At 46.8% G+C, this 27023-nt stretch overlaps 1 protein-coding gene across 2 annotated transcripts in view; it reads left to right on the forward strand.

The window, feature by feature from the left end:
- Positions 1-16279, forward strand: part of LOC124007370 (large neutral amino acids transporter small subunit 4-like) — a 44308-nt gene extending 28029 nt beyond the window's left edge. For both annotated transcript variants that reach the window (XM_046317873.1, XM_046317872.1), the window contains exons 10-13: positions 3753-3885; positions 9750-9876; positions 15070-15143; positions 15798-16279. In XM_046317873.1, coding sequence (XP_046173829.1) covers positions 3753-3885; positions 9750-9876; positions 15070-15143; positions 15798-16083 — 620 coding nt within the window. In that variant the 3' untranslated portion in view covers positions 16084-16279. The remainder of the gene's footprint in view (positions 1-3752; positions 3886-9749; positions 9877-15069; positions 15144-15797) is intronic.
- Positions 16280-27023: the final 10744 nt, after the last annotated feature.

Genomic DNA, 27023 nt, shown 5'->3' on the forward strand with positions numbered 1-27023 from the left:
CCTGGAGACCTGCTGCTAGGGCTGGGTGAGTCATGAACAACAACCTGGAGACCTGCTGCTAGGGCTGGGTGAGTCATGAACAACAACCTGGAGACCTGCTGCTAGGGCTGGGTGAGTCATGGACAACAACCTGGAGACCTGCTGCTAGGGCTGGGGGGTGAGTCATGAACAACAACCTGGAGACCTGCTGCTAGGGCTGGGTGAGTCATGAACAACAACCTGGAGACCTGCTGCTAGGGCTGGGTGAGTCATGAACAACAACCTGGAGACCTGCTGCTAGGGCTGGGTGAGTCATTAACAACAACCTGGAGACCTGCTGCTAGGGCTGGGTGAGTCATGAACAACAACCTGGAGACCTGCTGCTAGGGCTGGGGGGTGAGTCATGGACAACAACCTGGAGACCTGCTGCTAGGTCTGGGGGGTGAGTCATGAACAACAACCTGGAGACCTGCTGCTAGGGCTGGGTGAGTCATTAACAACAACCTGGAGACCTGCTGCTAGGGCTGGGTGAGTCATGAACAACAACCTGGAGACCTGTTGCTAGGGCTGGGTGAGTCATGGACAACAACCTGGAGACCTGCTGCTAGGGCTGGGTGAGTCATGGACAACAACCTGGAGACCTGCTGCTAGGGCTGGGTGAGTCATGGACAACAACCTGTGTGGATGTCACGGTTGGAGTCAATTCCTACTTCAATTCTTAACTACAAAACCTCATTTAATATTTTTCCTCAACAGTTCAACAACCATTAAATTGCATATCTCAGTCAATTCAAAACCACAATTCCTAATGTAATATTCTGCCTTAACAATCACATAATTAAGTTTCCTCTCTAGACCAATTCCCTGAATGTTACTTCCTGTCACTTCTTTCAACTCACGGCAGATTTACAAATGCCAACTTTACCTTTTAACGAACTAAATATCTAAAACACCTTTGCTACACATTTTATTTTATTTTATATTCAAACAAAACTCTTTAACATTTACACATCAATTTGCTTAAATATATATTTTATTAAATAATAATAACAATTAGAGGACGCTGCAAACTGTGTTCATATGAACAACACTCCTAGCAGCAAGCTAATGTGTGTTTCCCTCCCGGAGACCTGGGTACATTACATGATATACACTACATGATCCAAAACCACCAAGACACTGATGTTGGGGCTGATTAGGCCTGGCTCGCAGTCGGCGGTCCAATTCATCCCAAAGGTGTTCGATGGGGTTGAGGTCGGGCACTGTGGTTGGGGCTGATTAGGCCTGGCTCGCAGTCGGCGGTCCAATTCATCCCAAAGGTGTTCGATGGGGTTGAGGTCGGGCACTGATGTTGGGGCTGATTAGGCCTGGCTTGCAGTCGGCGTTCCAATTCATCCCAAAGGTGTTCGATGGGGTTGAGGTCGGGCACTGATGTTGGGGCTGATTAGCCCCGGCTCGCAGTCGGCGTTCCAATTCATCCCAAAGGTGTTCGATGGGGTTGAGGTCAGGGCTCTGTGCAGGCCAGTCAAGTTCTTCCACACCGACCTCGTCATACCATTTCTGTATGGACCTCGCTTTGTGCACGGGGGCATTGTCATGCTGAAACAGGAAAGGGCTTTCACCAAACTGTTGCCACAAAGTTGGAAACACAGAATCGTCTAGAATGTCATTGTATGCTGTAGCATTGCCAAACAGCCCCAGACCATTCTTCCTCCTCCACCAAACTTTACAGTTGTCACTGCATTGGGGCAGGTAGCGTTCTCCTGGCATTCACCAAATCCAGATTCGTCCATCGGACTGTCAAATGGTGATGCTTCACTCCAGAGAGCTCTTTTCTACTGCTTCAGAGTCCAATGTCGGCGAGCTTCACACCTCTCCTGCCAACACTTGGCACTGCGCATGCTGATCTTAGGCTTGTGTGCAGCTGCTCGACCATGGAAACCCATTTCACAAAGACTCCCGATGAACAGTTCTTGTGCTGACGTTGCTTCCAGAGGCAGTTTGGAACCCGGTAGTGAGTTTTGCAAATGAGGACAGACAATTTTTACTCACTACGCACTTCAGCCCTCGGCTGTCCCGTTCTGTGAGCTTGTGTGGCCTACCACTTCGTGGCTGAGCCGTTGTTACTCCTAGACATTTCCGTGCCCTGAGCTAACCCAGTCCAGTCCTTGGGCTGTCCCTGCCCTGAGCTAACCCAGTCCAGTCCTTGGGCTGTCCCTGCCCTGAGCTAACCCAGTCCAGTCCTTGGGCGGTCCCTGCCCTGAGCTAACCCAGTCCAGTCCTTGGGCTGTCCCTGCCCTGAGCTAACCCAGTCCAGTCCTTGGGCTGTCCCTGCCCTGAGCTAACCCAGTCCAGTCCTTGGGCGGTCCTTGCCCTGAGCTAACCCAGTCCAGTCCTTGGGCGGTCCCTGCCCTGAGCTAACCCAGTCCAGTCCTTGGACTGTCCCTGAGCTAACCCAGTCCAGTCCTTGGGCTGTCCCTGAGCTAACCCAGTCCAGTCCTTGGACTGTCCCTGAGCTAACCCAGTCCAGTCCTTGGGCTGTCCCTGCCCTGAGCTAACCCAGTCCAGTCCTTGGGCGGTCCCAGCTCTGAGCTAACCCAGTCCAGTCCTTGGGCGGTCCCTGCCCTGAGCTAACCCAGTCCAGTCCTTGGGCTGTCCCTGAGCTAACCCAGTCCAGTCCTTGGGCTGTCCCTGAGCTAACCCAGTCCAGTCCTTGGACTGTCCCTGCTCTGAGCTAACCCAGTCCAGTCCTTGGGCGGTCCCTGCTCTGAGCTAACCCAGTCCAGTCCTTGGACTGTCCCTGCTCTGAGCTAACCCAGTCCAGTCCTTGGGCTGTCCCTGCCCTGAGCTAACCCAGTCCAGTCCTTGGGCTGTCCCTGCCCTGAGCTAACCCAGTCCAGTCCTTGGGCTGTCCCTGCCCTGAGCTAACCCAGTCCAGTCCTTGGGCTGTCCCTGCCCTTAGCTAACCCAGTCCAGTCCTTGGGCTGTCCCTGCCCTGAGCTAACCCAGTCCAGTCCTTGGGCTGTCCCTGCCCTGAGCTAACCCAGTCCAGTCCTTGGGCTGTCCCTGCCCTGAGCTAACCCAGTCCAGTCCTTGGGCTGTCCCTGCCCTGAGCTAACCCAGTCCAGTCCTTGGGCTGTCCCTGCTCTGAGCTAACCCAGTCCAGTCCTTGGGCTGTCCCTGCTCTAAGCTAACCCAGTCCAGTCCTTGGGCTGTCCCTGATCTGAGCTAACCCAGTCCAGTCCTTGGGCTGTCCCTGAGCTAACCCAGTCCAGTCATTGGGCTGTCCCTGCTCTGAGCTAACCCAGTCCAGTCCTTGGGCTGTCCCTGCTCTGAGCTAACCCAGTCCAGTCCTTGGGCTGTCCCTGCTCTAAGCTAACCCAGTCCAGCTAACTGAATATTAAACAACCGCTGTATATTATTAACATGGACAAGTTACTTATTACACTGTCTAATAACTCTCTCTGCTTATTCTTCTGTACTCCCCACACCTTCCCTCCTCCTCCTCCACACCTTCCCTCCTCCTCCACACCTTCCTCCTCCTCCCTCCCTCCCCCTCCTCCCTCCCTTCCCTCCTCTCCCCCTCCCTCATTTTCTCCCTTCCCTCCCTCCTCCACACCTCCCATCTCTCCTCCTCCATCCCTCCCATCTCCCCTGCTCCATCCTTCCCTCCCCCTCCTCCCTCTCTACCCCTCCTTCACGCCTCCCTCTCTACCCCTCCTTCACCCCTCTCCCCCTCCTCCATCCTCCCCCCTCCCCTCCTCCCTATACAGTCAGTCTGTACTCCTCTATCTTCGGCATGCTGCAGCTACTGTGTCTGATGACGACTCCTGTGATTGGTCAGATTATGGACTGGAAGTTGAAGGACTGTGAAGATGGAGAGGAGGAGAAGGAACCAGCCAGCAAGTAAGACACTATGTCATCTATACCCTAAACCCTACACCCCTACACGCTAGTCCATAGCCCCGAGTCCCTACCTCCCTACGGCTAGCCCCTAGCAAATAAACCATAACTCCTGGCCCCTCTACTCAAGCCTCTACACCCTAGCCAAGTCAAGTCACTAGCAAGTAGCCATTACCTTCTATGGTTATGGGTTAGTTCCTAGGCATTAGGGGTTAGTTCCTAGGGGTTAGTTCCTAGGGTTAGCTAGGGGTTAGTTCCTAGGGGTTAGTTCCTAGGGGCTAGGGGTTAGGAGTTTGTTCCTTGGCATTAGGGGTTAGTTCCTAGGGGTTAGTTCCTAGGGGCTAGGGGTTAGTTCCTAGGGGTTAGTTCCTAGGGGTTAGTTCCTAGGGGTTAGTTCCTAGGGGTTAGTTCCTAGGGGTTAGTTCCTAGGGGTTAGTTCCTAGGGGTTAGTTCCTAGGGGTTAGTTCCTAGGGGTTATTTCCTAGGGGTTAGTTCCTAGGGGCTAGGGGTTAGGAGTTTGTTCCTAGGGGTTAGGGGTTAGGGTTTGTTCCTAGGGGTTAGGGGTTCATTCCTAGGGGTTCGTTCCTAGGGGCTAGGGGTTAGGAGTTTGTTCCTAGGGGCTAGGGGTTAGGAGTTTGTTCCTAGGGGTTAGGGGTTCGTTCCTAGGGGTTCGTTCCTAGGGGTTCGTTCCTAGGGGTTCGTTCCTAGGGGTTCTTTCCGGGGGATCGTTCCTAGGGGTTTGTTCCTAGGGGTTAGGAGTTTGTTCCTAGGGGTTAGGGGTTCGTTCCTAGGGGTTCGTTCCTAGGGGTTATTTCCTAGGGGTTAGTTCCTAGGGGCTAGGGGTTAGGAGTTTGTTCCTAGGGGTTAGGGGTTAGGGGTTCGTTCCTAGGGGTTAGGGGTTCATTCCTAGGGGTTCGTTCCTAGGGGCTAGGGGTTAGGAGTTTGTTCCTAGGGGCTAGGGGTTAGGAGTTTGTTCCTAGGGGTTAGGGGTTCGTTCCTAGGGGTTCGTTCCTAGGGGTTCGTTCCTAGGGGTTCGTTCCTAGGGGTTCGTTCCTAGGGGTTCTTTCCGGGGGATCGTTCCTAGGGGTTTGTTCCTAGGGGTTAGGAGTTTGTTCCTAGGGGTTAGGGGTTCGTTCCTAGGGGTTCGTTCCTAGGGGTTTGTTCCTAGGGGTTCGTTCCTAGGGGTTCGTTCCTAGGGGTTCGTTCCTAGGGGTTCGTTCCTAGGGGTTCGTTCCTAGGGGTTCTTTCCTAGGGGTTCTTTCCTAGGGGTTCGTTCCTAGGGGTTCGTTCCTAGGGGTTCGTTCCTAGGGGTTCGTTCCTAGGGGTTCGTTCCTAGGGGTTCGTTCCTAGGGGTTCGTTCCTAGGGGTTAGAGGCTAGGGTTTAGTTCCTAGAGGCTAGGGTTTAGTTCCTAGGGCTAGGGTTTAGTTCCTAGGGCTAGGGGTTAGTTCCTAGAGGCTAGGGGTTAGTTCCTAGAGGATAGTTCCTAGGGGCTAGGGGTTAGTTCCTAGTGGTTAGTTCCTAGGGGCTAGGGGTTAGTTCCTAGTGGTTAGTTCCTAGGGGCTAGGGGTTAGTTCCTAGTGGTTAGTTCCTAGAGGCTAGGGGTTAGCTCCTAGGGGCTAGGGGTTAGTTCCTAGAGGCTAGGGGTTAGTACATAGGGGCTAGGGGTTAGTTCCTAGGGGCTAGGGGTTAGTTCCTAGTGGTTAGTTCCTAGAGGCTAGGGCAGACATGGGCAAACTATGGCCCGCGGGCCACATACGGCCCGTTAGGCTTTTTAATCCGGCCCGCCGAACTTGTCCAAATTATAGTAAAAACCTCCTTTTTTCCCCTTTCCCTGCAATGCCCACGTTTCCCCAATAGATGGCGCACTCAATACACATTGACCGTTGTTGGAGTGGCGCGTATTTCTCTTTATTTCACTTTAATTTTCACTTCGTTTCACGTCACCATTAAGCCCTTCTGTGAAAATGAGCGGACCAAAGAGAAGGAAAGTGGACAGCGAATGCCGAGTGTTTAATAAGGAGTGGACAACAAAATACTACTTCACTGAAGTCCGATCAACTGCTGTATGTCTGATATGCCAAGAAGCTGTTGCGGTTTTCAAAGAGTACAATATCAGCCGTCACTTTGCCACGAAGCATGCAAACTATGCTAGCAAGCAGTCAACACAAGAACGGGCGGCTACTGCTCAGAGGTTGGCAGCTAATTTACAGAGTCAACAGAACTTTTTTCACCGACAAACTGCAAACAAACAAAACTAACTCCAGACTTTGATGCACTGGCAAAAAAGGGAGACCAACAACACTGTTCCCACTGAAATGGTGAGTTTTTCTGCTGTGTTATGAAAAAATGCATATGGAAAGTTTGGAAGTGCGTCATTTAATTAAGAGCAATGCGCATTTACGCACAGCAGCGGTACAGTGGCTTAATTAACACGCCGCACATCGCTCTTAATTTAAATTTAAATTTAAATTTTCAGCTGCAGGTAGGATATTTAATACAGCCTATGTCTGTGTGCTTGGCAACGATACACGTGTACTGTTTGCGCGTGAAGGCGAGGGCGTCCGTGGCGAGTTTGTAGAGCGCGCGGTCAGGACAATCCATCCATGATTTTGCGGAGTTTAACACAAGTAGATATTATTGAGCTTGAGTATTTCGTTGTGTAATAATATGTTTTGAATGTTGAAAGTGATTCCATTTTTCAATAAATGTTGATTTCTTTAACTTTGCACCTTCGATTGAAACTTATTAAAAACAGACGCAATCTTGATAAATCACAGTGCGTATGTTATTTTAAATCTATTTACATTTCCTCCTCACCAGTATCCGAAATAGTATGTAAATGAATATCTTGCATATTCCTTGAGACAAATTTATTAACTGATAAGGGCTATTTTTCACATTTGAAAGACAGTTAATAAATTGGGTTGTAGTGTTCTTACTGTGCTATGAGGTTTGCACACACTACATTTAATGCTTTAGTATATCCGGCCCAAACACTCCCTCCAAATGCTCCTGGCCCGGCCCCTCTGTCAAATTTTAGAACCCATTGTGGCCCGCGAGTCAAAAAGTTTGCCCACCTCTGGGCTAGGGGTTAGTTCCTAGTGGTTAGTTCCTAGGGGCTAGGGGTTAGTTCCTAGTGGTTAGTTCCTAGGGGCTAGGGGTTAGTTCCTAGTGGTTATTTCCTAGGGGTTAGTTCCTAGTGGTTAGTTCCTAGAGCAAGTTCCTAGAGGCTAGGGGTTAGTTCTAGAGGCAAACTGCAAACTAGACAAGGGGTTAGTTCCTAGAGGCTAGGGGATGCAGCTAAGGCTAGGGGTTACCAGAGGCTAGGGGTTAGTTCCTAGAGGCTAGGGGTTAGTTCCTAGAGGCTAGGGGTTAGTTCCTAGAGGCTAAGTTCCTAGAGGCTACGTTCCTAGAGGCTAGGGGTTAGTTCCTAGAGGCTAAGTTCCTAGAGGCTAAGTTCCTAGAGGCTAAGTTCCTAGAGGCTAAGTTCCTAGAGGCTAAGTTCCTAGAGGCTAAGTTCCTAGAGGCTAAGTTCCTAGAGGCTAAGTTCCTAGAGGCTAAGTTCCTAGAGGCTAAGTTCCTAGAGGCTAAGTTCCTAGAGGCTAAGTTCCTAGAGGCTAAGTTCCTAGAGGCTAAGTTCCTAGAGGCTAAGGGTTAGTTCCTAGAGGCTAAGGGTTAGTTCCTAGAGGCTAGGGGTTAGTTCCTAGAGGCTAGGGGTTAGTTCCTAGAGGCTAGGGGTTAGTTCCTAGAGGCTATGGGTTAGTTCCTAGAGGCTAGGGGTTAGTTCCTAGAGGCTAGGGGTTAGTTCCTAGAGGCTAGGGGTTAGTTCCTAGAGGCTAAGTTCCTAGAGGCTAGGGGTTAGTTCCTAGAGCTAAGCTAGAGGCTAAGTTTGCTAGGGGCTAAGTTCCTAGAGGCTAAGTTCCTAGAGGCTAAGTTCCTTCCTAGAGGCTAAGTTCCTAGAGGCTAAGTTCTAGAGGCTAAGTTCCTAGAGGCTAAGTTCCTAGAGGCTAAGTTCCTAGGCTAAGTTCCTAGAGGCTAAGTTCCTAGAGGCTAAGTTCCTAGAGGCTAAGTTCCTAGAGGCTAAGTTCCTAGAGGCTAAGTTCCTAGAGGCTAAGTTCCTAGAGGCTAAGTTCCTAGAGGCTAAGTTCCTAGAGGCTAAGTTCCTAGAGGCTAAGTTCCTAAGGCTAAGTTTACAGGCTAAGTTCCTAGTAGGCTAAGTTCCTAGAGGCTAAGTTCCTAAAGGCTAAGTTCTAGAGGCTAAGTTCCTAGAGCAAGTTTATTAGGCTAAGTTCCTGATAAGGGCTAAGTTCCATTTGAAAGCTAAGTTCCTAAAGGCTAAGTTCCTAGAGCTAAGTTCTTAGGCTAAGTTCCTAGAGGCTTTCCTAGAGGCTAAGTTCCTAGAGGCTAAGTTCCATTTAGGCTAAGTTCCTAGAGGCTAAGTTCCTAGAGGCCAAAGTTCCTAAATGCTAAGTTCAAAAAGTTTGCCCACCTTCTGGGCTTAGAGGCTAGGGGTTAGTTCCTAGAGGCTAAGTTCCTAGAGGCTAAGTTCCTAGAGGCTAAGTTCCTAGAGGCTAAGTTCCTAGAGGCTAGGGCTAAGTTCCTAGAGGCTAAGTTCCTAGAGGCTAAGTTCCTAGAGGCTAAGTTCCTAGAGGCTAAGTTCCTAGAGGCTAGGGGTTAGTTCCTAGAGGCTAAGTTCCTAGAGGCTAGGGGTTAGTTCCTAGAGGCTAAGTTCCTAGAGGCTAGGGGTTAGTTCCTAGAGGCTAAGTTCCTAGAGGGGGTAAGTTCCTAGCTAAGGCTAGAGGGGGTTCCTAGAGGCTAAGTTCCTAGGGGCTAAGTTCCTAGGGCTAAGTTCCTAGGGCTAAGTTCCTAGGCTAAGTTCCTAGAGGCTAAGTTCCTAGGGCTAAGCTAGAGGGTTAAGTTCCTAGGGGCTAAGTTCCTAGGGTAAGTTCCTAGGGGCTAGAGGCTAAGTTAGTTCCTAGGGGCTAGGGGTTAGTTCCTAGGGGCTAGGGGTTAGTTCCTAGGGGCTAGGGGTTAGTTCCTAGGGGCTAGGGCTAAGTTCCTAGAGGGGCTAGGGGTTTGTTCCTAGGGGCTAGGGGTTTGTTCCTAGGGGTTATGTGCTTCGGGGTTAAGGGTTGATTTGCAGACTTTGCTGATAACTACTTTGTTTAAGGAAAATGTACTGACTATGACTGTGATATATGGTTGTCCCACCTAGCTATCTGGAGATGAATGTACTGACTATGACTGGTCCACCTAGCTATCTGAAGATGAATGTACTATGACTGGTCCACCTAGCTATCTGAAGATGAATGTCCTGACTATGACTGGTCCACCTAGCTATCTGAAGATGAATGTCCTGACTATGACTGGTCCACCTAGCTATCTGAAGATGAATGTACTGACTATGACTGGTCCACCTAGCTATCTGAAGATGAATGTCCTGACTATGACTGGTCCACCTAGCTATCTGAAGATGAATGTCCTGACTATGACTGGTCCACCTAGCTATCTGAAGATGAATGTCCTGACTATGACTGGTCCACCTAGCTATCTGAAGATGAATGTACTGACTATGACTGGTCCACCTAGCTATCTGAAGATGAATGTCCTGACTATGACTGGTCCACCTAGCTATCTGAAGATGAATGTCCTGACTATGACTGGTCCACCTAGCTATCTGGAGATGAATGTACTGACTATGACTGGTCCACCTAGCTATCTGGAGATGAAGGCGCTAATGGAAGTTGTTCTGGATAAGAGATCGGCTAAATGTTGGGAATAGGTTATGTCTTCCTCTAGTTTCCCCTCTCATCCCCTCCCACCTCCACTCTTATGTCCCCTCTCATATCCCCTCCCCCCCCCCCAGGGATCAGCCCAAGCGCAGAGACAGACAGATCCAGAAGGTGACCAATGCCATGCGAGCATTCATCCTGACCAACGTCCTATTGGTGGGATTTGGCATCACCTGTCTGGTGCCCAACCTCCCTCTGCAGGTGAGTGCTCCGTCCAACTGTCACTAAAACTATGCCCGCCTCCTCACCACCTTTTGGCCAATGAGCAGCAGTTTTCCAGGACCAGTGTCAGTGACAGCTGATATGGGAATCAGAAGAGAGCAGTGCTCTGTCTCCTCCTATAGGCTTTACAGTGGAACTACAGCTAGACATGGCCTGTTCTCCCTGTAGTGGGCAGTATCAGCTTCAAGACAATACATCCCAGGGCTCTCCAACCCTGTTCCTGGAGATCTACTCTCCTGTAGGTTTTAACTCCAACCCTGTTCCTGGAGATCTACTCTCCTGTAGGTTTTAACTCCAACCCTGTTCCTGGAGAGAGACCCTCCTGTAGGTTTTAACTCCAACCCTGTTCCTGGAGAGAGACCCTCCTGTAGGTTTTAACTCTAACCCTGTTCCTGGAGAGAGACCCTCCTGTAGGTTTTAACTCCAACCCTGTTCCTGGAGAGAGACCCTCCTGTAGGTTTTAACTCCAACCCTGTTCCTGGAGAGATATCCTCCTGTAGGTTTTCATTCCAACCCTGTTCCTGGAGAGATATCCTCCTGTAGGTTTTCATTCCAACCCTGTTCCTGGAGAGATATCCTCCTGTAGGTTTTCATTCCAACCCTGTTCCTGGAGAGAGACCCTCCTGTAGGTTTTCATTCCAACCCTAGCATACCTGATTATAATAACTAACTGGTTGATAAGCTGAAGGTTAGTTACATCTAGGGTTGGAGTGAAAACCTACAGGAGGCACAGGAGGTTGGTGACTCCTTAATTGGGGAGGACGGGCTTAGTGGTATTGGCTGGAGCAGAATAAGTGGATGGGTGTCAAATACATGATGGTTTCTATGGTTTCCATGTGTTTGATGCCATTCCATTCGCTCCTTTCCAGCCATTATTATGAGCCGTCCTCCCCTCAGCAGCCTCCACTGACAGGAGGGTAGCTCTCCAGGAACAGGGTGGGAGAGCCCTGTCCTACATCCTAGTCCCTATACCCTAGTCCCTATACCCTAGCCCCTACACCTTAGCCGCTATACCCTAGCCCCTACACCCTAGCCCCTACACCCTAGCCCCTACACCCTAGCCCCTACACCCTAGCCCCTACACCTTAGCCCCTACACCTTAGCCCCTACACCCTAGCCCCTACACCCTAGCCCCTACACCCTAGCCCCTACACCTTAGCCCCTACACCTTAGCCCCTACACCTTAGCCCCTACACCTTAGCCCCTACACCTTAGCCCCTACACCTTAGCCCCTACCTTAGCCCCTACACCTTAGCCCCTACACCTTAGCCCCTACACCTTAGCCCCTACACCTTAGCCCCTACACCTTAGCCCCTACACCTTAGCCCCTACACCTAGCCCCTACACCTTAGCCCCTACACCTTAGCCCCTACACCTTAGCCCCTACACCCTACACCCTAGCCCCTACACCCTAGCCCCTACACCCTAGCCCCTACACCCTAGCCCCCTAGCCCCTACACCCTAGCCCCCTAGCCCCTACACCCTAGCCCCTACCTTAGCCCCTACACCCTAGCCCCTACACCCTATACCCTAGCCCCTACACCCTATACCCTATACCCTAGCCCCTACACCCTATACCCTAGCCCCCCCTACACACTAGCCCCTACACCCTAGCCCCTACACCCTAGCCCCTACTCCCTGGACACCCCAAATCAAATCAAATCAAATTTTATTTGTCACATACACATGGTTAGCAGATGTTAATGCGAGTGTAGCGAAATGCTTGTGCTTCTAGTTCCGACAATGCAGTGATAACCAATCTAACTAACAATTCCAAAACTACTGTCTTATACACAGTGTAAGGGGATAAAGAATATGTACATAAAGATATATGAATGAGTGATGGTACAGGGCAGCATACAGTAGATGGTATCGAGTACAGTTTATACATATGAGTATGTAGACAAAGTAAACAAAGTGGCATAGTTAAAGTGGCTAGTGATACATGTATTACATAAGGATGCAGTCGATGATATAGAGTACAGTATATACGTATGCATATGAGATGAATAATGTAGGGTAAGTAACATTATATAAGGTAGCATTGTTTAAAGTGGCTAGTGATATATTTACATCATTTCCCATCAATTCCCATTATTAAGTGGCTGGAGTTGGGTCAGTGTCAATGACAGTGTTTTGGCAGCAGCCACTCAATGTTAGTGGTGGCTGTTTAACAGTCTGATGGCCTTGAGATAGAAGCTGTTTTTCAGCCTCTCGGTCCCAGCTTTGATGCACCTGTACTGACCTCGCCTTCAGGATGATAGCGGGGTGAACAGGCAGTGGCTCGGGTGGTTGATGTCCTTGATGATCTTTATGGCCTTCCTGTAACATCGGGTGGTGTAGGTGTCCTGGAGGGCAGGTAGTTTGCCCCCGGTGATGCATTGTGCAGACCTCACTACCCTCTGGAGAGCCTAACGGTTGAGGGCGGAGCAGTTGCCGTACCAGGCGGTGATACAGCCCGCCAGGATGCTCTCGATTGTGCATCTGTAGAAGTTTGAGTGCTTTTGGTAACAAGCCGAATTTCTTCAGCCTCCTGAGGTTGAAGAGGCGCTGCTGCGCCTTCTTAACGACGCTGTCAGTGTGAGTGGACCAATTCAGTTTGTCTGTGATGTGTATGCCAAGGAACTTAAAACTTGCTACCCTCTCCACTACTGTTCCATCGATGTGGATAGGGGGGTGTTCCCTCTGCTGTTTCCTGAAGTCCACAATCATCTCCTTAGTTTTGTTGACGTTGAGTGTGAGGTTATTTTCCTGACACCACACTCCGAGGGCCCTCACCTCCTCCCTGTAGGCCGTCTCGTCGTTGTTGGTAATCAAGCCTACCACTGTTGTGTCGTCCGCAAACTTGATGATTGAGTTGGAGGCGTGCGTGTCCACGCAGTCGTGGGTGAACAGGGAGTACAGGAGAGGGCTCAGAACGCACCCTTGTGGGGCCCCCGTGTTGAGGATCAGCGGGCAGGAGATGTTGTTGCCTACCCTCACCACCTGGGGGCGGCCCGTCAGGAAGTCCCGTACCCAGTTGCACCGGGCGGGGTCGAGACCCAGGGTCTCGAGCTTGATGACGAGCTTGGAGGGTACTATGGTGTTGAATGCCGAGCTGTAGTCGATGAACAGCATTCTCACATAGGTATTCCTCTTGTCCAGGTGGGTTAGGGCAGTGTGCAGTGTGGTTGAGATTGCATCGTCTGTGGACCTATTTGGCCGGTAAGCAAATTGGAGTGGGTCTAGGGTGTCAGGTAGGGTGGAGGTGATATGGTCCTTGACTAGTCTCTCAAAGCACTTCATGATGACGGAAGTGAGTGCTACGGGGCGGTAGTTGTTTAGCTCAGTTACCTTAGCTTTCTTGGGAACAGGAACAATGGTGGCCCTCTTGAAGCATGTGGGAACAGCAGACTGGTATAGGGATTGATTGAATATGTCCGTAAACACACCGGCCAGCTGGTCTGCGCATGCTGAGGGCGCGGCTGGGGATGCCGTCTGGGCCTGCAGCCTTGCGAGGGTTAACACGTTTAAATGTCTTACTCACCTCGGCTGCAGTGAAGGAGAGACCGCATGTTTTCGTTGCAGGCCATGTCAGTGGCACTGTATTGTCCTCAAAGCAGGCAAAAAAGTTATTTAGTCTGCCTGGGAGCAAGACATCCTGGTCCGTGACTGGGCTGGGTTTCTTCTTGTAGTCCGTGATTGACTGTAGACCCTGCCACATGCCTCTTGTGTCTGAGCCATTGAATTGAGATTCTACTTTGTCTCTGTACTGACGCTTAGCTTGTTTAATAGCCTTGCGGAGGGAATAGCTGCATTGTTTATATTCGGTCATGTTACCAGACACCTTGCCCTGATTAAAAGCAGTGGTTTGCGCTTTCAGTTTCACGCGAATGCTGCCATCAATCCACAGTTTCTGGTTAGGGAATGTTTTTATCGTTGCTATGGGAACGACATCTTCAACGCACGTTCTAATGAACTCGCACACTGAATCAGCGTATTCGTCAATATTTTTATCTGACACAATACGAAACATGTCCCAGTCCACGTGATGGAAGCAGTCTTGGAGTCAGCTTGTTCTGACCAGCGTTGGACAGACCTCAGTGTGGGAGCCTCTTGTTTAAGTTTCTGTCTGTAGGCAGGGATCAGCAAAATGGAGTCGTGGTCAGCTTTTCCAAAAGGGGAGCGGGGCAGGGCCTTATATGCGTTACGGAAGTTAGAGTAACAATGATCCAAGGTTTTACCACCCCTGGTTGCGCAATCGATATGCTGATAAAATTTAGGGAGTCTTGTTTTCAGATTAGCTTTGTTAAAATCCCCAGCTACAATGAATGCAGCCTCCGGATAAATGGTTTCCAGTTTGCAAAGAGTTAAATAAAGTTAGTTCAGAGCCATCGATGTGTCTGCTTGGGGGGGGATATATACGGCTGTGATTATAATCGAAGAGAATTCTCTTGGTAGATAATGCGGTCTGCATTTGATTGTGAGGAATTCTAAATCAGGTGAACAGAAGGATTTGAGTTCCTGTATGTTTCTTTCATCACACCATGTCTCGTTAGTCATGAGGCATACGCCCCCGCCACTCTTCTTACCAGAAAGATGTTTGTTTCTGTCGGCGCGATGCCTGGAGAAACCCGTTGGCTGCACCGCCCCGGATAGCGTCTTCCCAGTGAGCCATGTTTCTGTGAAGCAGAGGACGTTACAGTCTCTGATGTCCCTCTGGAATGCTACCCTTGCTCGGATTTCATCAACCTTGTTGTCAAGAGACTGGACATTGGCAAGAAGAATGCTAGGGAGTGGTGCACGATGTGCCCGTGTCCTGAGTCTGACCAGAAGACCGCTACGTTTCCCTCTTTTACGAAGTCGTTTTTTTGGGGGGTCGCTGCATGCGATCCATTCCGTTGTCCTGTTTGTAAGGCAGAACACAGGATCCGCGTCGCGGAAAACATATTCTTGGTCGTACTGATGGTGAGTTGACGCTGATCTTATATTCAGTAGTTCTTCTCAACTGTATGTAATGAAACCTAAGATGACCTGGGATACTAATGTAAGAAATAACACGTAAAAAAACTAAAAACTGCATAGTTTCCTAGGAATGCGAAGCGAGGCAGCCATCTCTGTCGGCGCCGGAAGTACTGTATCCATTTTGGGTACCAGACTGACTGTCGTCTGATTTATTCCTTCTCTCCTCAGATCTTGTCATTTGTCCTCCACACTGTTGTGAGAGGGTTCATCCACTCTGCTACCGGAGGTCTCTATGCTGCTGTGTGAGTACTTCTATAATCCACTCTGCTACCGGAGGTCTCTATGCTGCTGTGTGAGTACTTCTATAATCCACTCTGCTACCGGAGGTCTCATGCTGCTGTGTGAGTACTTCTATAATCCACTCTGCTACCGGAGGTCTCATGCTGCTGTGTGAGTACTTCTATAATCCACTCTGCTACCGGAGGTCTCTATGCTGCTGTGTGAGTACTTCTATAATCCACTCTGCTACCGGAGGTCTCTATGCTGCTGTGTGAGTACTTCTATAATCCACTCTGCTACCGGAAGTCTCTATGCTGCTGTGTGACTACTTCTATAATCCAGTCTGCTACCGGAGGGGTCTATGCTGCTGTGTGAGTACTTCTATAATCCACTCTGCTACCGGAGGTCTCTATGCTGCTGTGTGACTACTTCTATAATCCAGTCTGCTACCGGAGGAGTCTATGCTGCTGTGTGAGTACTTCTGTAATCCACTCTGCTACCGGAGGTCTCTATGCTGCTGTGTGACTACTTCTATAATCCACTCTGCTACCGGAGGTCTCTATGCTGCTGTGTGAGTACTTCTATAATCCACTCTGCTACCGGAGGTCTCTATGCTGCTGTGTGAGTACTTCTATAATGTCACACTGTGTGTGTGTGTGTTTTCTGTATCTCTCTAGGTACCCGTCGTCTCAGTTTGGCAGCCTGACGGGGATGCAGTCTCTGGTGTCTGCTCTGTTTGCTCTGTTCCAGCAGCCGCTCTTCATGGCCATGATGGGCCCTCTGAAGGGAGACCCACTCTGGGTGAATGTAGGCCTGTTGGGGGTCAGTATGCTGGGCTTCCTGCTGCCTCTGTACCTGGTGTGTTTCAGACGCACGCTGCACCACCGGATACAGGACAGAGACCAGGACTCCAAGATATACCTCAAGATCCACGGGTCTGGAAAACCTGAAGGCCTCCTATAGAGGGGAGAGAGGGGAGAGAGGGAGGAGAGAGGGAGGAGAGACAGAGACCAGGACTCCAAGATATACCTCAAGATCCACGGGTCTGGAAAACCTGAAGGCCTCCTCTAGAGGGGAGAGAGGGGAGAGAGGGAGGAGAGGGAGGAGAGACAGAGACCAGGACTCCAAGATATACCTGAAGATCCACGGGTCTAGCAAACCTGAAGGCCTCCTCTAGAGAGGGAGGAGAGAGGGAGGAGAGAGGGAGGAGAGAGGGAGGAGAGAGGGAGGGGGGAGGGAGGAGGAGAGGAGGGGGAGGAGGAGAGGAGGGGGAGGAGGAGAGGAGGGGGAGGAGGGAGGAGGGGGAGGAGGAGAGGGGGGGAGGAGGAGAGGGGGGAGGAGAGAGGTGGGGGGAGGAGAGAGGTGGGGGAAGAGGAGGGAGGTAGGGGGGGAGGGGAGGGGAGAGAGGGAGGGGAGGGAGGGGGGGAGGAGAGGGAGAGGGAGGGGGGGGGAGGAGAGGGGGAGAGGGAGGGGGAGGGGGAGGAGAGGGAGGGGGAGGGAGGGGAGGGAGGAGAGGGAGAGGTGGGGAGTAGAGGGAGAGGGGGAGAAGGAGAGAGAGAGAGAAAGACTATCTCCTTCCTCTCCTCCTCTTCCCTAACCTCTTGTCAATCACAGCATTTCTCCTTTCAATACATTTCCTGGCTTTCCAGAAATCCTGGTTGGATGATTCCTGCCTCTCCTCTTCTGATTTATTGAAGGTTCCCGGAATGTAGTTTCTGTTGTTCAACATGATCTAAGTACTAGTTACAAGAGCATTTAGAATATAATACGCTTATGATAACAGAATCATGAAAACAGAACGTATCTTGGGTCAGCTGATCCTAGATCTGTATCTAGGGGAAACTGATCCTAGATCTGTACCTTGGGGAAACTGATGCTAGATCTGTACCTAGAGGAAACTGATCCTAGATCTGTACCTTGGGGAAACTGATGCTAGATCTGTACCTAGAGGAAACTGATCCTAGATCTGTATCTTGGGTCAACTGATCCTAGATCTGTATCTAGGGGAAATTGATCCTAGATCTGTACCTAGGGGAAACTGATCATAGATCTGTATCTTGGGTCAGCTGATCCTAGATCTGTACCTAGGGGAAACTGACCCTAGATCTGAACCTAGAGGAAACTGATGCCAGATCTGTACCTTGGGAAAAGTGCCAAATGGCATCATTTTGGTGCCATCTGGTCTAAAGTAGTGCACTATATAGGGAATAGGATGCCATCTGATAGGGGCCCATTGGGACGCACATGGATTTGAGGGTTTTGTTTGTTGAACAGACAAGTCTTCTGTTCTGTCATCCCACTTTTATGCTGCTGTCTGGTCATATTGCAGGTATATATTTATGTGTGGGTGTTGTTGTAAACATATAGATATATATTGATGTGTGGGTGTTGTTGTAAACATATAGATATATATTGATGTGTGGGTGTTGTTGTAAACATATAGATATATATTGATGTGTGGGTGTTGTAAACATATAGATAAATATATTGATGTGTGGGTGTTGTAGTAAACATATAGATATATATTTGTGTGGGTGTTGTAAACATATAGATATATATTTATGTGTGGGTGTTGTTGTAAACATATAGATATATATTTATGTGTGGGTGTTGTTGTAAACATATAGATATATATTGATGTGTGGGTGTTGTTGTAAACATATAGATATATATTGATGTGTGGGTGTTGTTGTAAACATATAGATATATATTGATGTGTGGGTGTTGTAAACATATAGATAAATATATTGATGTGTGGGTGTTGTAGTAAACATATAGATATATATTTGTGTGGGTGTTGTTGTAAACATATAGATATATATTTATGTGTGGGTGTTGTAGTAAACATATAGATATATATTTATGTGTGGGTGTTGTTGTAAACATATAGATATATATTTATGTGTGGGTGTTGTAGTAAACATAGATGGATATTTATGTGAGGGAATTGTTGTAAACATATAGATATATATTGATGTGTGGGTGTTGTTGTAAACATATAGATATATATTGATGTGTGGGTGTTGTTGTAAACATATAGATATATATTGATGTGTGGGTGTTGTAAACATATAGATAAATATATTGATGTGTGGGTGTTGTAGTAAACATATAGATATATATTGATGTGTGGGTGTTGTTGTAAACATATAGATATATATTGATGTGTGGGTGTTGTTGTAAACATATAGATATATATTGATGTGTGGGTGTTGTAAACATATAGATAAATATATTGATGTGTGGGTGTTGTAGTAAACATATAGATATATATTTATGTGTGGGTGTTGTTGTAAACATATAGATATATATTTATGTGTGGGTGTTGTAGTAAACATATAGATATATATTTATGTGTGGGTGTTGTTGTAAACATATAGATATATATTTATGTGTGGGTGTTGTAGTAAACATAGATGGATATTTATGTGAGGGAATTGTTGTAAACATATAGATATATATTTATGTGTGGGTGTTGTAGTAAACATAGATGGATATTTATGTGTGGGTGTTGTAGTAAACATATAGATATATATTTATGTGTGGGTGTTGTAGTAAACATAGATATATATTTATGTGTGGGTGTTGTAGTAAACATATAGATATATATTTATCTGTGGGTGTTGTTGTAAACATATAGATATATATTTATGTGTGGGTGTTGTAGTAAACATATAGATATATATTTATGTGTGGGTGTTGTTGTAAACATATAGATATATATTTATGTGTGGGTGTTGTAGTAAACATAGATGGATATTTATCTGTGGGTGTTGTTGTAAATGATAGTCACACAGTTGTTGACAGACATAAAGGTGGTGGAACTGATAGTTGTATTGATACATGTTAAATAATTGATGACTAGTGATTTATAATTGTTTAGAATGATGGTATCGGTCTGGCGTACAGGGAGAGGAATTCAGCACTTTAATCCCCTGGCCCCTGACCTCTGGCCCCTGACCTCTTAGCCCCCGACCTCTGGCCCCCAACCTCTGGCCCCCGACCTCTGGCCCCTGACCTCTGGCCCCTGACCTCTAGCCTCTGAACTTTATCCCCTGACCTCTAGTCCCTGACCTCTAACCTCTTGACCTCTAACCTCTTGATCTCTAGCCCCTGACCTCTGGCCCCTGACCTCTGGCCCCTGACCTCTGGCCCCTGACCTCTGGCCCCTGACCTCTGAACTCTAGCCCCTTGACCTCTAGCCTCTGACCTCTAGCACCTGACCTTTAGTCCCTGTAAAGCTGTCTACTGAATATCTCCTCAGGCGTTTGTGATTTTATTTTGATGACTAGTGATTTATAATTGTTTAGAATGATGGTATTGGTCTGGAGTACAGGGAGAGGAATTCAGCACTTTAAACCCCTGACCTCTCGTCTCCGACCTCTAACCCCTGATCTTTATCCCCTGACCTCTAGTCCCCTGACCTCTAGTCCCTTGACCTCTAGTCCCTTGACCTCTAGTCCTTGACCTCTATCCCCTGACCTCTAGCCTCTGAACTCTAGCCTCTGACTTCTAGTCCCTGACTTCTAGCCCCTGACCTCTAGCCCCTGACCTCTAGCCCCTGACCTCTAGCCCCTGTTAAGCTGTCTACTGAATATCTCCTCAGGCGTTTGTGATTTTATTTTGATGACTAGTGATTTATAATTGTTTAGAATGATGGTATTGGTCTGGAGTACAGGGAGAGGAATTCAGCACTTTAAACCCCTGACCTCTGGCCCCTGATCTCTGGCCCCTGAACTCTAGCCTCTGACCTCTAGTCCCTGATCTCTAGTACCTGACCTCTAGGCCCTGACCTCTAACCCCTTGACCTCTAGTCCTTGATTTCTAGGCCCTTGACCTCTAGTCCTTGATCTCTAGGCCTTGACCTCTCGCCTCTGAACTCTTGCCTCTGACCTCTAGTCCTTGATCTCTGACCTCTAGCACCTGACCTCTAACCCCTTGACCTCTAGTCCTTGATTTCTAGGCCCTTGATCTCTAGTCCTTGATCTCTCGCCTCTGATCTCTAGCCCCTGACCTCTAGCCCCTGACCTCTAGCCCCTGACCTCTAGCCCCTGACCTCTAGCCCCTGACCTCTAGCCTCTGTAAAGCTGTCTACTGAATATCTCCTCAGGTGTTTGTGATTTTATGTTTCTATATCATGTTATGGTGATTCTGGTTAGGCGTTAGACTTTCCTAAGAAAACATAGGAAATACATTAGCACTACCGTTCAAAAGTTTGGTGTCACGTAGAAATGTCCTTGTTTTTTTTGTCTATTAAAATAACAACATTGATCAAATACAGTGTAGACATTGTTAATGTCGTAAATGACTATTGTAGCTGGAAACTTTTTTTAAAAATGAAATATCTATATAGGCCCATTATCAGCAACCATCACTCCTGTGTTCCAGTTGTGGTTGCCAATCCAAGTTTATAATTTTAAAAGGCTAATTGATCATTAGAAAACTCTTTTGCAATTATGTTAGCACAGCTGAAAACTGTTGTCATGATTAAAGAAGCAATTAAACTGGCCTTCTTTAGACTAGTTGAGTATCTGGAGCATCAGCATTTGTGGGTTTGATTCCAGGATGCTGGCCTTCTAGGCAGAGTTGCAAAGAAAAGCCTCATCTCCGAATGACCAATAAAAACAAAATATTAAGATGTGCGAAAGAACAGACACTGGACAGAGGAACTCTATTTAATTAACCTGTCAGTTGTGGACTTGTGAGGCGTCTGTTTCTCAAACTAGACACACTAATGTACTTGTCTTGCTCAGTCATGCACCGGTGTTAAGCTGAGCGACACGGTGGAACCTAAGACCAAGCTCAGAGAAGGAAACAGGGATGAATTAACCAAAATATTTATTGTTACATGGGGAGATATGGAGTGCAGATCCGGGGAAGCTCAGATGAGTTGCAGAAAAACTTGATGTGGAGACTGAGGTTGGAGTTGGCTGAGTAGAACAGGGTAAACAGGTCCTGAGGAGAATCCAAGGTAGTGGTGATGAGATGTGGAGACTAAGGTTGGAGTTGGCTGAGTAGAACAGGGTAAACAGGTCCTGAGGAGAATCCAATGTAGTGGTGGTGAGATGTGGAACAGGAGACAGGAGCCAGAGACAGCAGAGACAGACTACAATGAGAGGATAAACTGTGTCAGGCAGGGGAACAGGAGACAGAGACAGACTACAATGAGAGGATAAACTGTGTCAGGCAGGGGAACAGGAGACAGAGACAGACTACAATGAGAGGATAAACTGTGTCAGGCAGGGGAACAGGAGCCAGAGACAGACTACAATGAGAGGATAAACTGTGTCAGGCAGGGGAACAGGAGACAGACAGACTACAATGAGAGGATAAACTGTGTCAGGCAGGGGAACAGGAGACAGAGACAGACTACAATGAGAGGATAAACAGTGTCAGGCAGGGGAACAGGAGACAGAGACAGCAGAGACAGACTACAATGAGAGGATAAATGGTGTCAGGCAGGGGAACCGGCACAACAGAGTAACAGGATCTTGAAAAATAATAAATGGCTAAAATCATGAACTGGCTGAGCAGAGATGGACGTGGCAGGACTGAGTATTTGTAGAGGTCTTGATTATGGAACAAGTTGCAGCTGGTAGGGATCTGCTCTGACTCCAGCACACCTGTCTCCAACCACACAATCACACAGAGAGGGAGTAACTGATGAGTTTCAGAAGAAAAGTCTTTGTTTCTGGCCTTTTTGAGCCTGTACTCGAACCTACAAATGCTGATGCTCCAGATACTCAACTAGTCTAAAGGAGGCCAGTTGTATTGCTTCTTTAATCATGACAACAGTTAAGCTGTGATAACTTAATTGCAAAAGGATTGCAAAAGGATTTTCTAATGATAAATTAGCCTTTTAAAGTTATAAACTTGGATTAGCTAACACAACGTGCCGTTGGAACACGCGTGAGTGATGGTTGCTGATAATGGGCCTCTGTACGCCTATGTAGATGTTCCATTAAAAAAATAATCAGTTTCCAGCTACAATAGTCATTTAAAACATCAACAATGTCTACACTGTATTTCTGATCAATTCTATGTTATTTTAATGGATGAAAAAATGTGCTTTTCGTTCAAAAAACAAGGACATTTCTACGTGACCACAAACTTTTGAATGGTCGTGTATGTTCTCCCTGTCTAGATTTTAAAGTAGCCATTTCCTGCAGTCAAATGACCCAGTAGCCTCATGGGTGGAATGTTAGTTTTTCGTCCTAATTGCATAATTAATAAACATAAAAAATGAAAATAATTGAATGCTGAAAATCTGGTGTTTCTATGTCAAACCGTTTTGTTATATTTCAGTCTTCTGTGATATATTGGGATTCTGGGATATATAAGTGTAATATTGGGATGCAAACTCGAAATTGAAAACATTTCAACTCTATATCTGACATGGTACAGGTGTCTTCTTGTTGTTTCAGCCCATAACCATGTATGTGAGGTGTATACTTTGGTTTCAATGTCTATTTTGTTAAAGAATATCTGATTTTGACCCTGATTTTAGCCCACTGTATGTGCCATCATAGATTTGGGTAATGATGATGATTTATGTCAACCTACGACCAATGTTGTTATTCTGTTGAGGCAGAGAGAGATAGACGCTGCTGGAATAAAGTCATTGGTTTAAATGTTTGTAAATGTCTTCAAGTTTTCAAATTTTTGTCACGTGCACAAGTACAATGAAAACACTTTTCTTGCTCTTTCCCAACAATGCAGTAATCAATATCAGTAGTACTATACAAATATGATAAAAATAGACATATTTTATTATACTAGTGATAATATATCAATATATAATAGTACTATAAAATGTATCTGAGTCTATGAGTCGACGTGCAGGGGGTGCTGGGTAATACCTGGGTACCAGTACTGAGTCAATGTGCAGGGGGTGCTGGGTAATTACATGGCTATACACAGGGTACCAGTACTGAGTCAATGTGCAGGGGGTGCTGGGTAATACCTGGGTACCAGTACTGAGTCAATGTGCAGGGGGTGCTGGGTAATAACATGGCTATATACACAGGGTACCAGTACTGAGTTGATGTGCAGGGGGTGCTGGGTAATTACATGGCTATATACACTGGGTACCAGTACTGAGTCGATGTGCAGGGGATGCTGGGTAATTACATGGCTATATACACAGGGTACCAGTACTGAGTCAATGTGCAGGGGGTGCTGGGTAATGACATGGCTATATACACATGGTACCAGTACTGAGTCAATGTGCAGGGGTACAAGGTAATAACATGGCTATACACAGGGTACCAGTACTGAGTCGATGTGCAGGGGGTGCTGGGTAATTACATGGCTATATACACTGGGTAGCAGTACTGAGTCGATGTGCAGGGTGTGCTGGGTAATTACATGGCTATACACAGGGTACCAGTACTGAGTCAATGTGCAGGGTGTGCTGGGTAATTACATGGCTATACACAGGGTACCAGTACTGAGTCAATGTGCAGGGGGTGCTGGGTAATTACATGGCTATACACAGGGTACCAGTACTGAGTCAATGTGCAGGGGGTGCTGGGTAATTACATGGCTATATACACAGGGTACCAGTACTGAGTCGATGTGCAGGGGGTGCTGGGTAATTACATGGCTATATACACTGGGTACCAGTACTGAGTCGATGTGCAGGGGATGCTGGGTAATTACATGGCTATATACACAGGGTACCAGTACTGAGTCAATGTGCAGGGGGTGCTGGGTAATGACATGGCTATATACACATGGTACCAGTACTGAGTCAATGTGCAGGGGTACAAGGTAATAACATGGCTATACACAGGGTACCAGTACTGAGTCGATGTGCAGGGGGTGCTGGGTAATTACATGGCTATATACACTGGGTAGCAGTACTGAGTCGATGTGCAGGGTGTGCTGGGTAATTACATGGCTATACACAGGGTACCAGTACTGAGTCAATGTGCAGGGTGTGCTGGGTAATTACATGGCTATACACAGGGTACCAGTACTGAGTCAATGTGCAGGGGGTGCTGGGTAATTACATGGCTATACACAGGGTACCAGTACTGAGTCAATGTGCAGGGGGTGCTGGGTAATTACATGGCTATATACACAGGGTACCAGTACTGAGTCGATGTGCAGGGGGTGCTGGGTAATTACATGGCTATATACAAGGGTACCAGTACTGAGTAATGTGCAGGGGATGCTGGGTAATTACATGGCTATATACACAGGGTACCAGTACTGAGTCAATGTTGTGCTGGGTAATGACATGGCTATATACACATGGTACCAGTACTGAGTCAATGTGCAGGGGTACAAGGTAATAACATGGCTATACACAGGGTACCAGTACTGAGTCGATGTGCAGGGGGTGCTGGGTAATTACATGGCTATATACACTGGGTAGCAGTACTGAGTCGATGTGCAGGGTGTGCTGGGTAATTACATGGCTATACACAGGGTACCAGTACTGAGTCAATGTGCAGGGTGTGCTGGGTAATTACATGGCTATACACAGGGTACCAGTACTGAGTCAATGTGCAGGGGGTGCTGGGTAATTACATGGCTATACACAGGGTACCAGTACTGAGTCAATGTGCAGGGGGTGCTGGGTAATTACATGGCTATATACACAGGGTACCGGTACTGAATCAATGTGCAGGGGGTGCTGGGTAATTACATGGCTATACACAGGGTACCAGTACTGAGTCAATGTGCAGGGGGTGCTGGTTAATTACATGGCTATACACAGGGTACCAGTACTGAGTCGATGTGCAGGGGTGCTTTAATTACATGGCTATATACACTGGGTAGCAGTACTGAGTCGATGTGCAGGGTGTGCTGGGTAATTACATCTTATACACAGGGTACCAGTACTGAGTCAATGTGCAGGGTGTGCTGGGTAATTACATGGCTATACACAGGGTACCAGTACTGAGTCAATGTGCAGGGGGTGCTGGGTAATTACATGGCTATACACAGGGTACCAGTACTGAGTCAATGTGCAGGGTGTGCTGGGTAATTACATGGCTATACACAGGGTACCAGTACTGAGTCAATGTGCAGGGGGTGCTGGGTAATTACATGGCTATACACAGGGTACCGGTACTGAGTCAATGTGCAGGGGGTGCTGGGTAATTACATGGCTATACACAGGGTACCGGTACTGAGTCAATGTGCAGGGGGTACGAGGTAATTGAGGTAGATAACTAGGAATAAAGTAACAAATAGTAAATAGTAGCAGCAGTATAAAAACATAGTCTGAGTAGCGATTGGTTAACTATTTCACTCATTCATATCTCTTTATATCATATGAAGTGTTTAGTAACATTGTACATTAGAATGTGTTCTTAACTGACTTATTTTATTGCTTAAATCAAATAAATTAGTTCATCCATATCTCTTTAATCCATATCTCTTTAATCCATATCTCTTTAATCCATATCTCTTTAATCCATATCTCTTATTTCATATCTCTTTATTTCATATCTCTTTCATTCATATCTCTTTATTTCATATCTCTTTAATCCATATCTCTTTATTTCATATCTCTTTATTTCATATCTCTTTAATCCATATCTCTTTAATCCATATCTCTTTATTTCATATCTCTTTAATCCATATCTCTTTATTTCATATCTCTTTAATCCATATCTCTTTAATCCATATCTCTTTAATCCATATCTCTTTAATCCATATCTCTTTATTTCATATCTCTTTATTTCATATATCTTTGATCTTTATTTCATATAAAGAGTTCACAGGAAGTTGGTGGCACCATAGTTGGGGAGGACATGCTTGTGGTAATGGCTGGAGTGGTATCGGTAGAATGGTATCAAATTACATCAAACACGTGGTTTCCATGTATTTGATGGCATTCCATTTGCTCCATTCCAGCCACTATTATGAGCCGTCCTCCCTTCAGCAGCCCCCACTGGAAGAGTTTAGTGTCCATATCTCTATATATCATATGAAGAGTTCAGTGTCCATATCTCTATATATCATATGAAGAGTTCAGTGTCCATATCTCTATATATCATATGAAGAGTTCAGTGTCCATATCTCTATATATCATATGAAGAGTTCAGTGTCCATATCTCTATATATCATATGAAGAGTTCAGTGTCCATATCTCTATATATCATATGAAGAGTTCAGTGTCCATATCTCTATATATCATATGAAGAGTTCAGTGTCCATATCTCTTTATATCATATGAAGAGTTCAGTGTCCATATCTCTTTATATCATATGAAGAGTTTAGTGGGCTAAGGGCTCGATTCAGACTGGGTCGCTAAAACAATACAGATTGTGTTATAGAAATGTTAAGGTTGTTTCCGATTGAGCCGACCGACAGACACCGCTGTCCTAGGATTACACAGGTCTTCTGGGCCCGTTCTTTCAGAAGTTATGTGTCTGGATTTATATAACTATAATGTTATCGTGTGGACACTATGTAAATCATTCCTACTGAAGGTGGTGTACTAACCAGAAGGGGACTAGGGTTCCAATTTTGGAACACCCCCCCCCACGTTCAGCTGGAAGGTGGCGCATGGAACGCAAAAATATTCCTAAAAATATTTAACCTCCACACATTAACAAGTCCAATGGCTCAAATGAAAGATAAACACCTTGTTTATCTACCCAGCAAGTCAGATTTCTAAAATGTTTTACGGCGAAAACATAGCACATATTTATGTCAAACCACCACCGAAGACACAGCTAATTTGCATAGCCAAGTTGAAAAGAATATGCAATCAACAAACGCAGGATTAAAAGAAAAATAATGCACTAACCTTTTGAAATCTTCATCAGATGACAGTAATATAACATGTTACACAGTACATTTATGTTTTTTTCAATAATATGCTATATATATCCATAAATCTCTGTTTACAATGATGCATCGTTCAAAAAATGCTACTCAAA

This window comes from Oncorhynchus gorbuscha, linkage group LG20 (assembly GCF_021184085.1).
Source record: "Oncorhynchus gorbuscha isolate QuinsamMale2020 ecotype Even-year linkage group LG20, OgorEven_v1.0, whole genome shotgun sequence".
NCBI classification, from domain to species: Eukaryota; Metazoa; Chordata; class Actinopteri; order Salmoniformes; family Salmonidae; genus Oncorhynchus; species Oncorhynchus gorbuscha.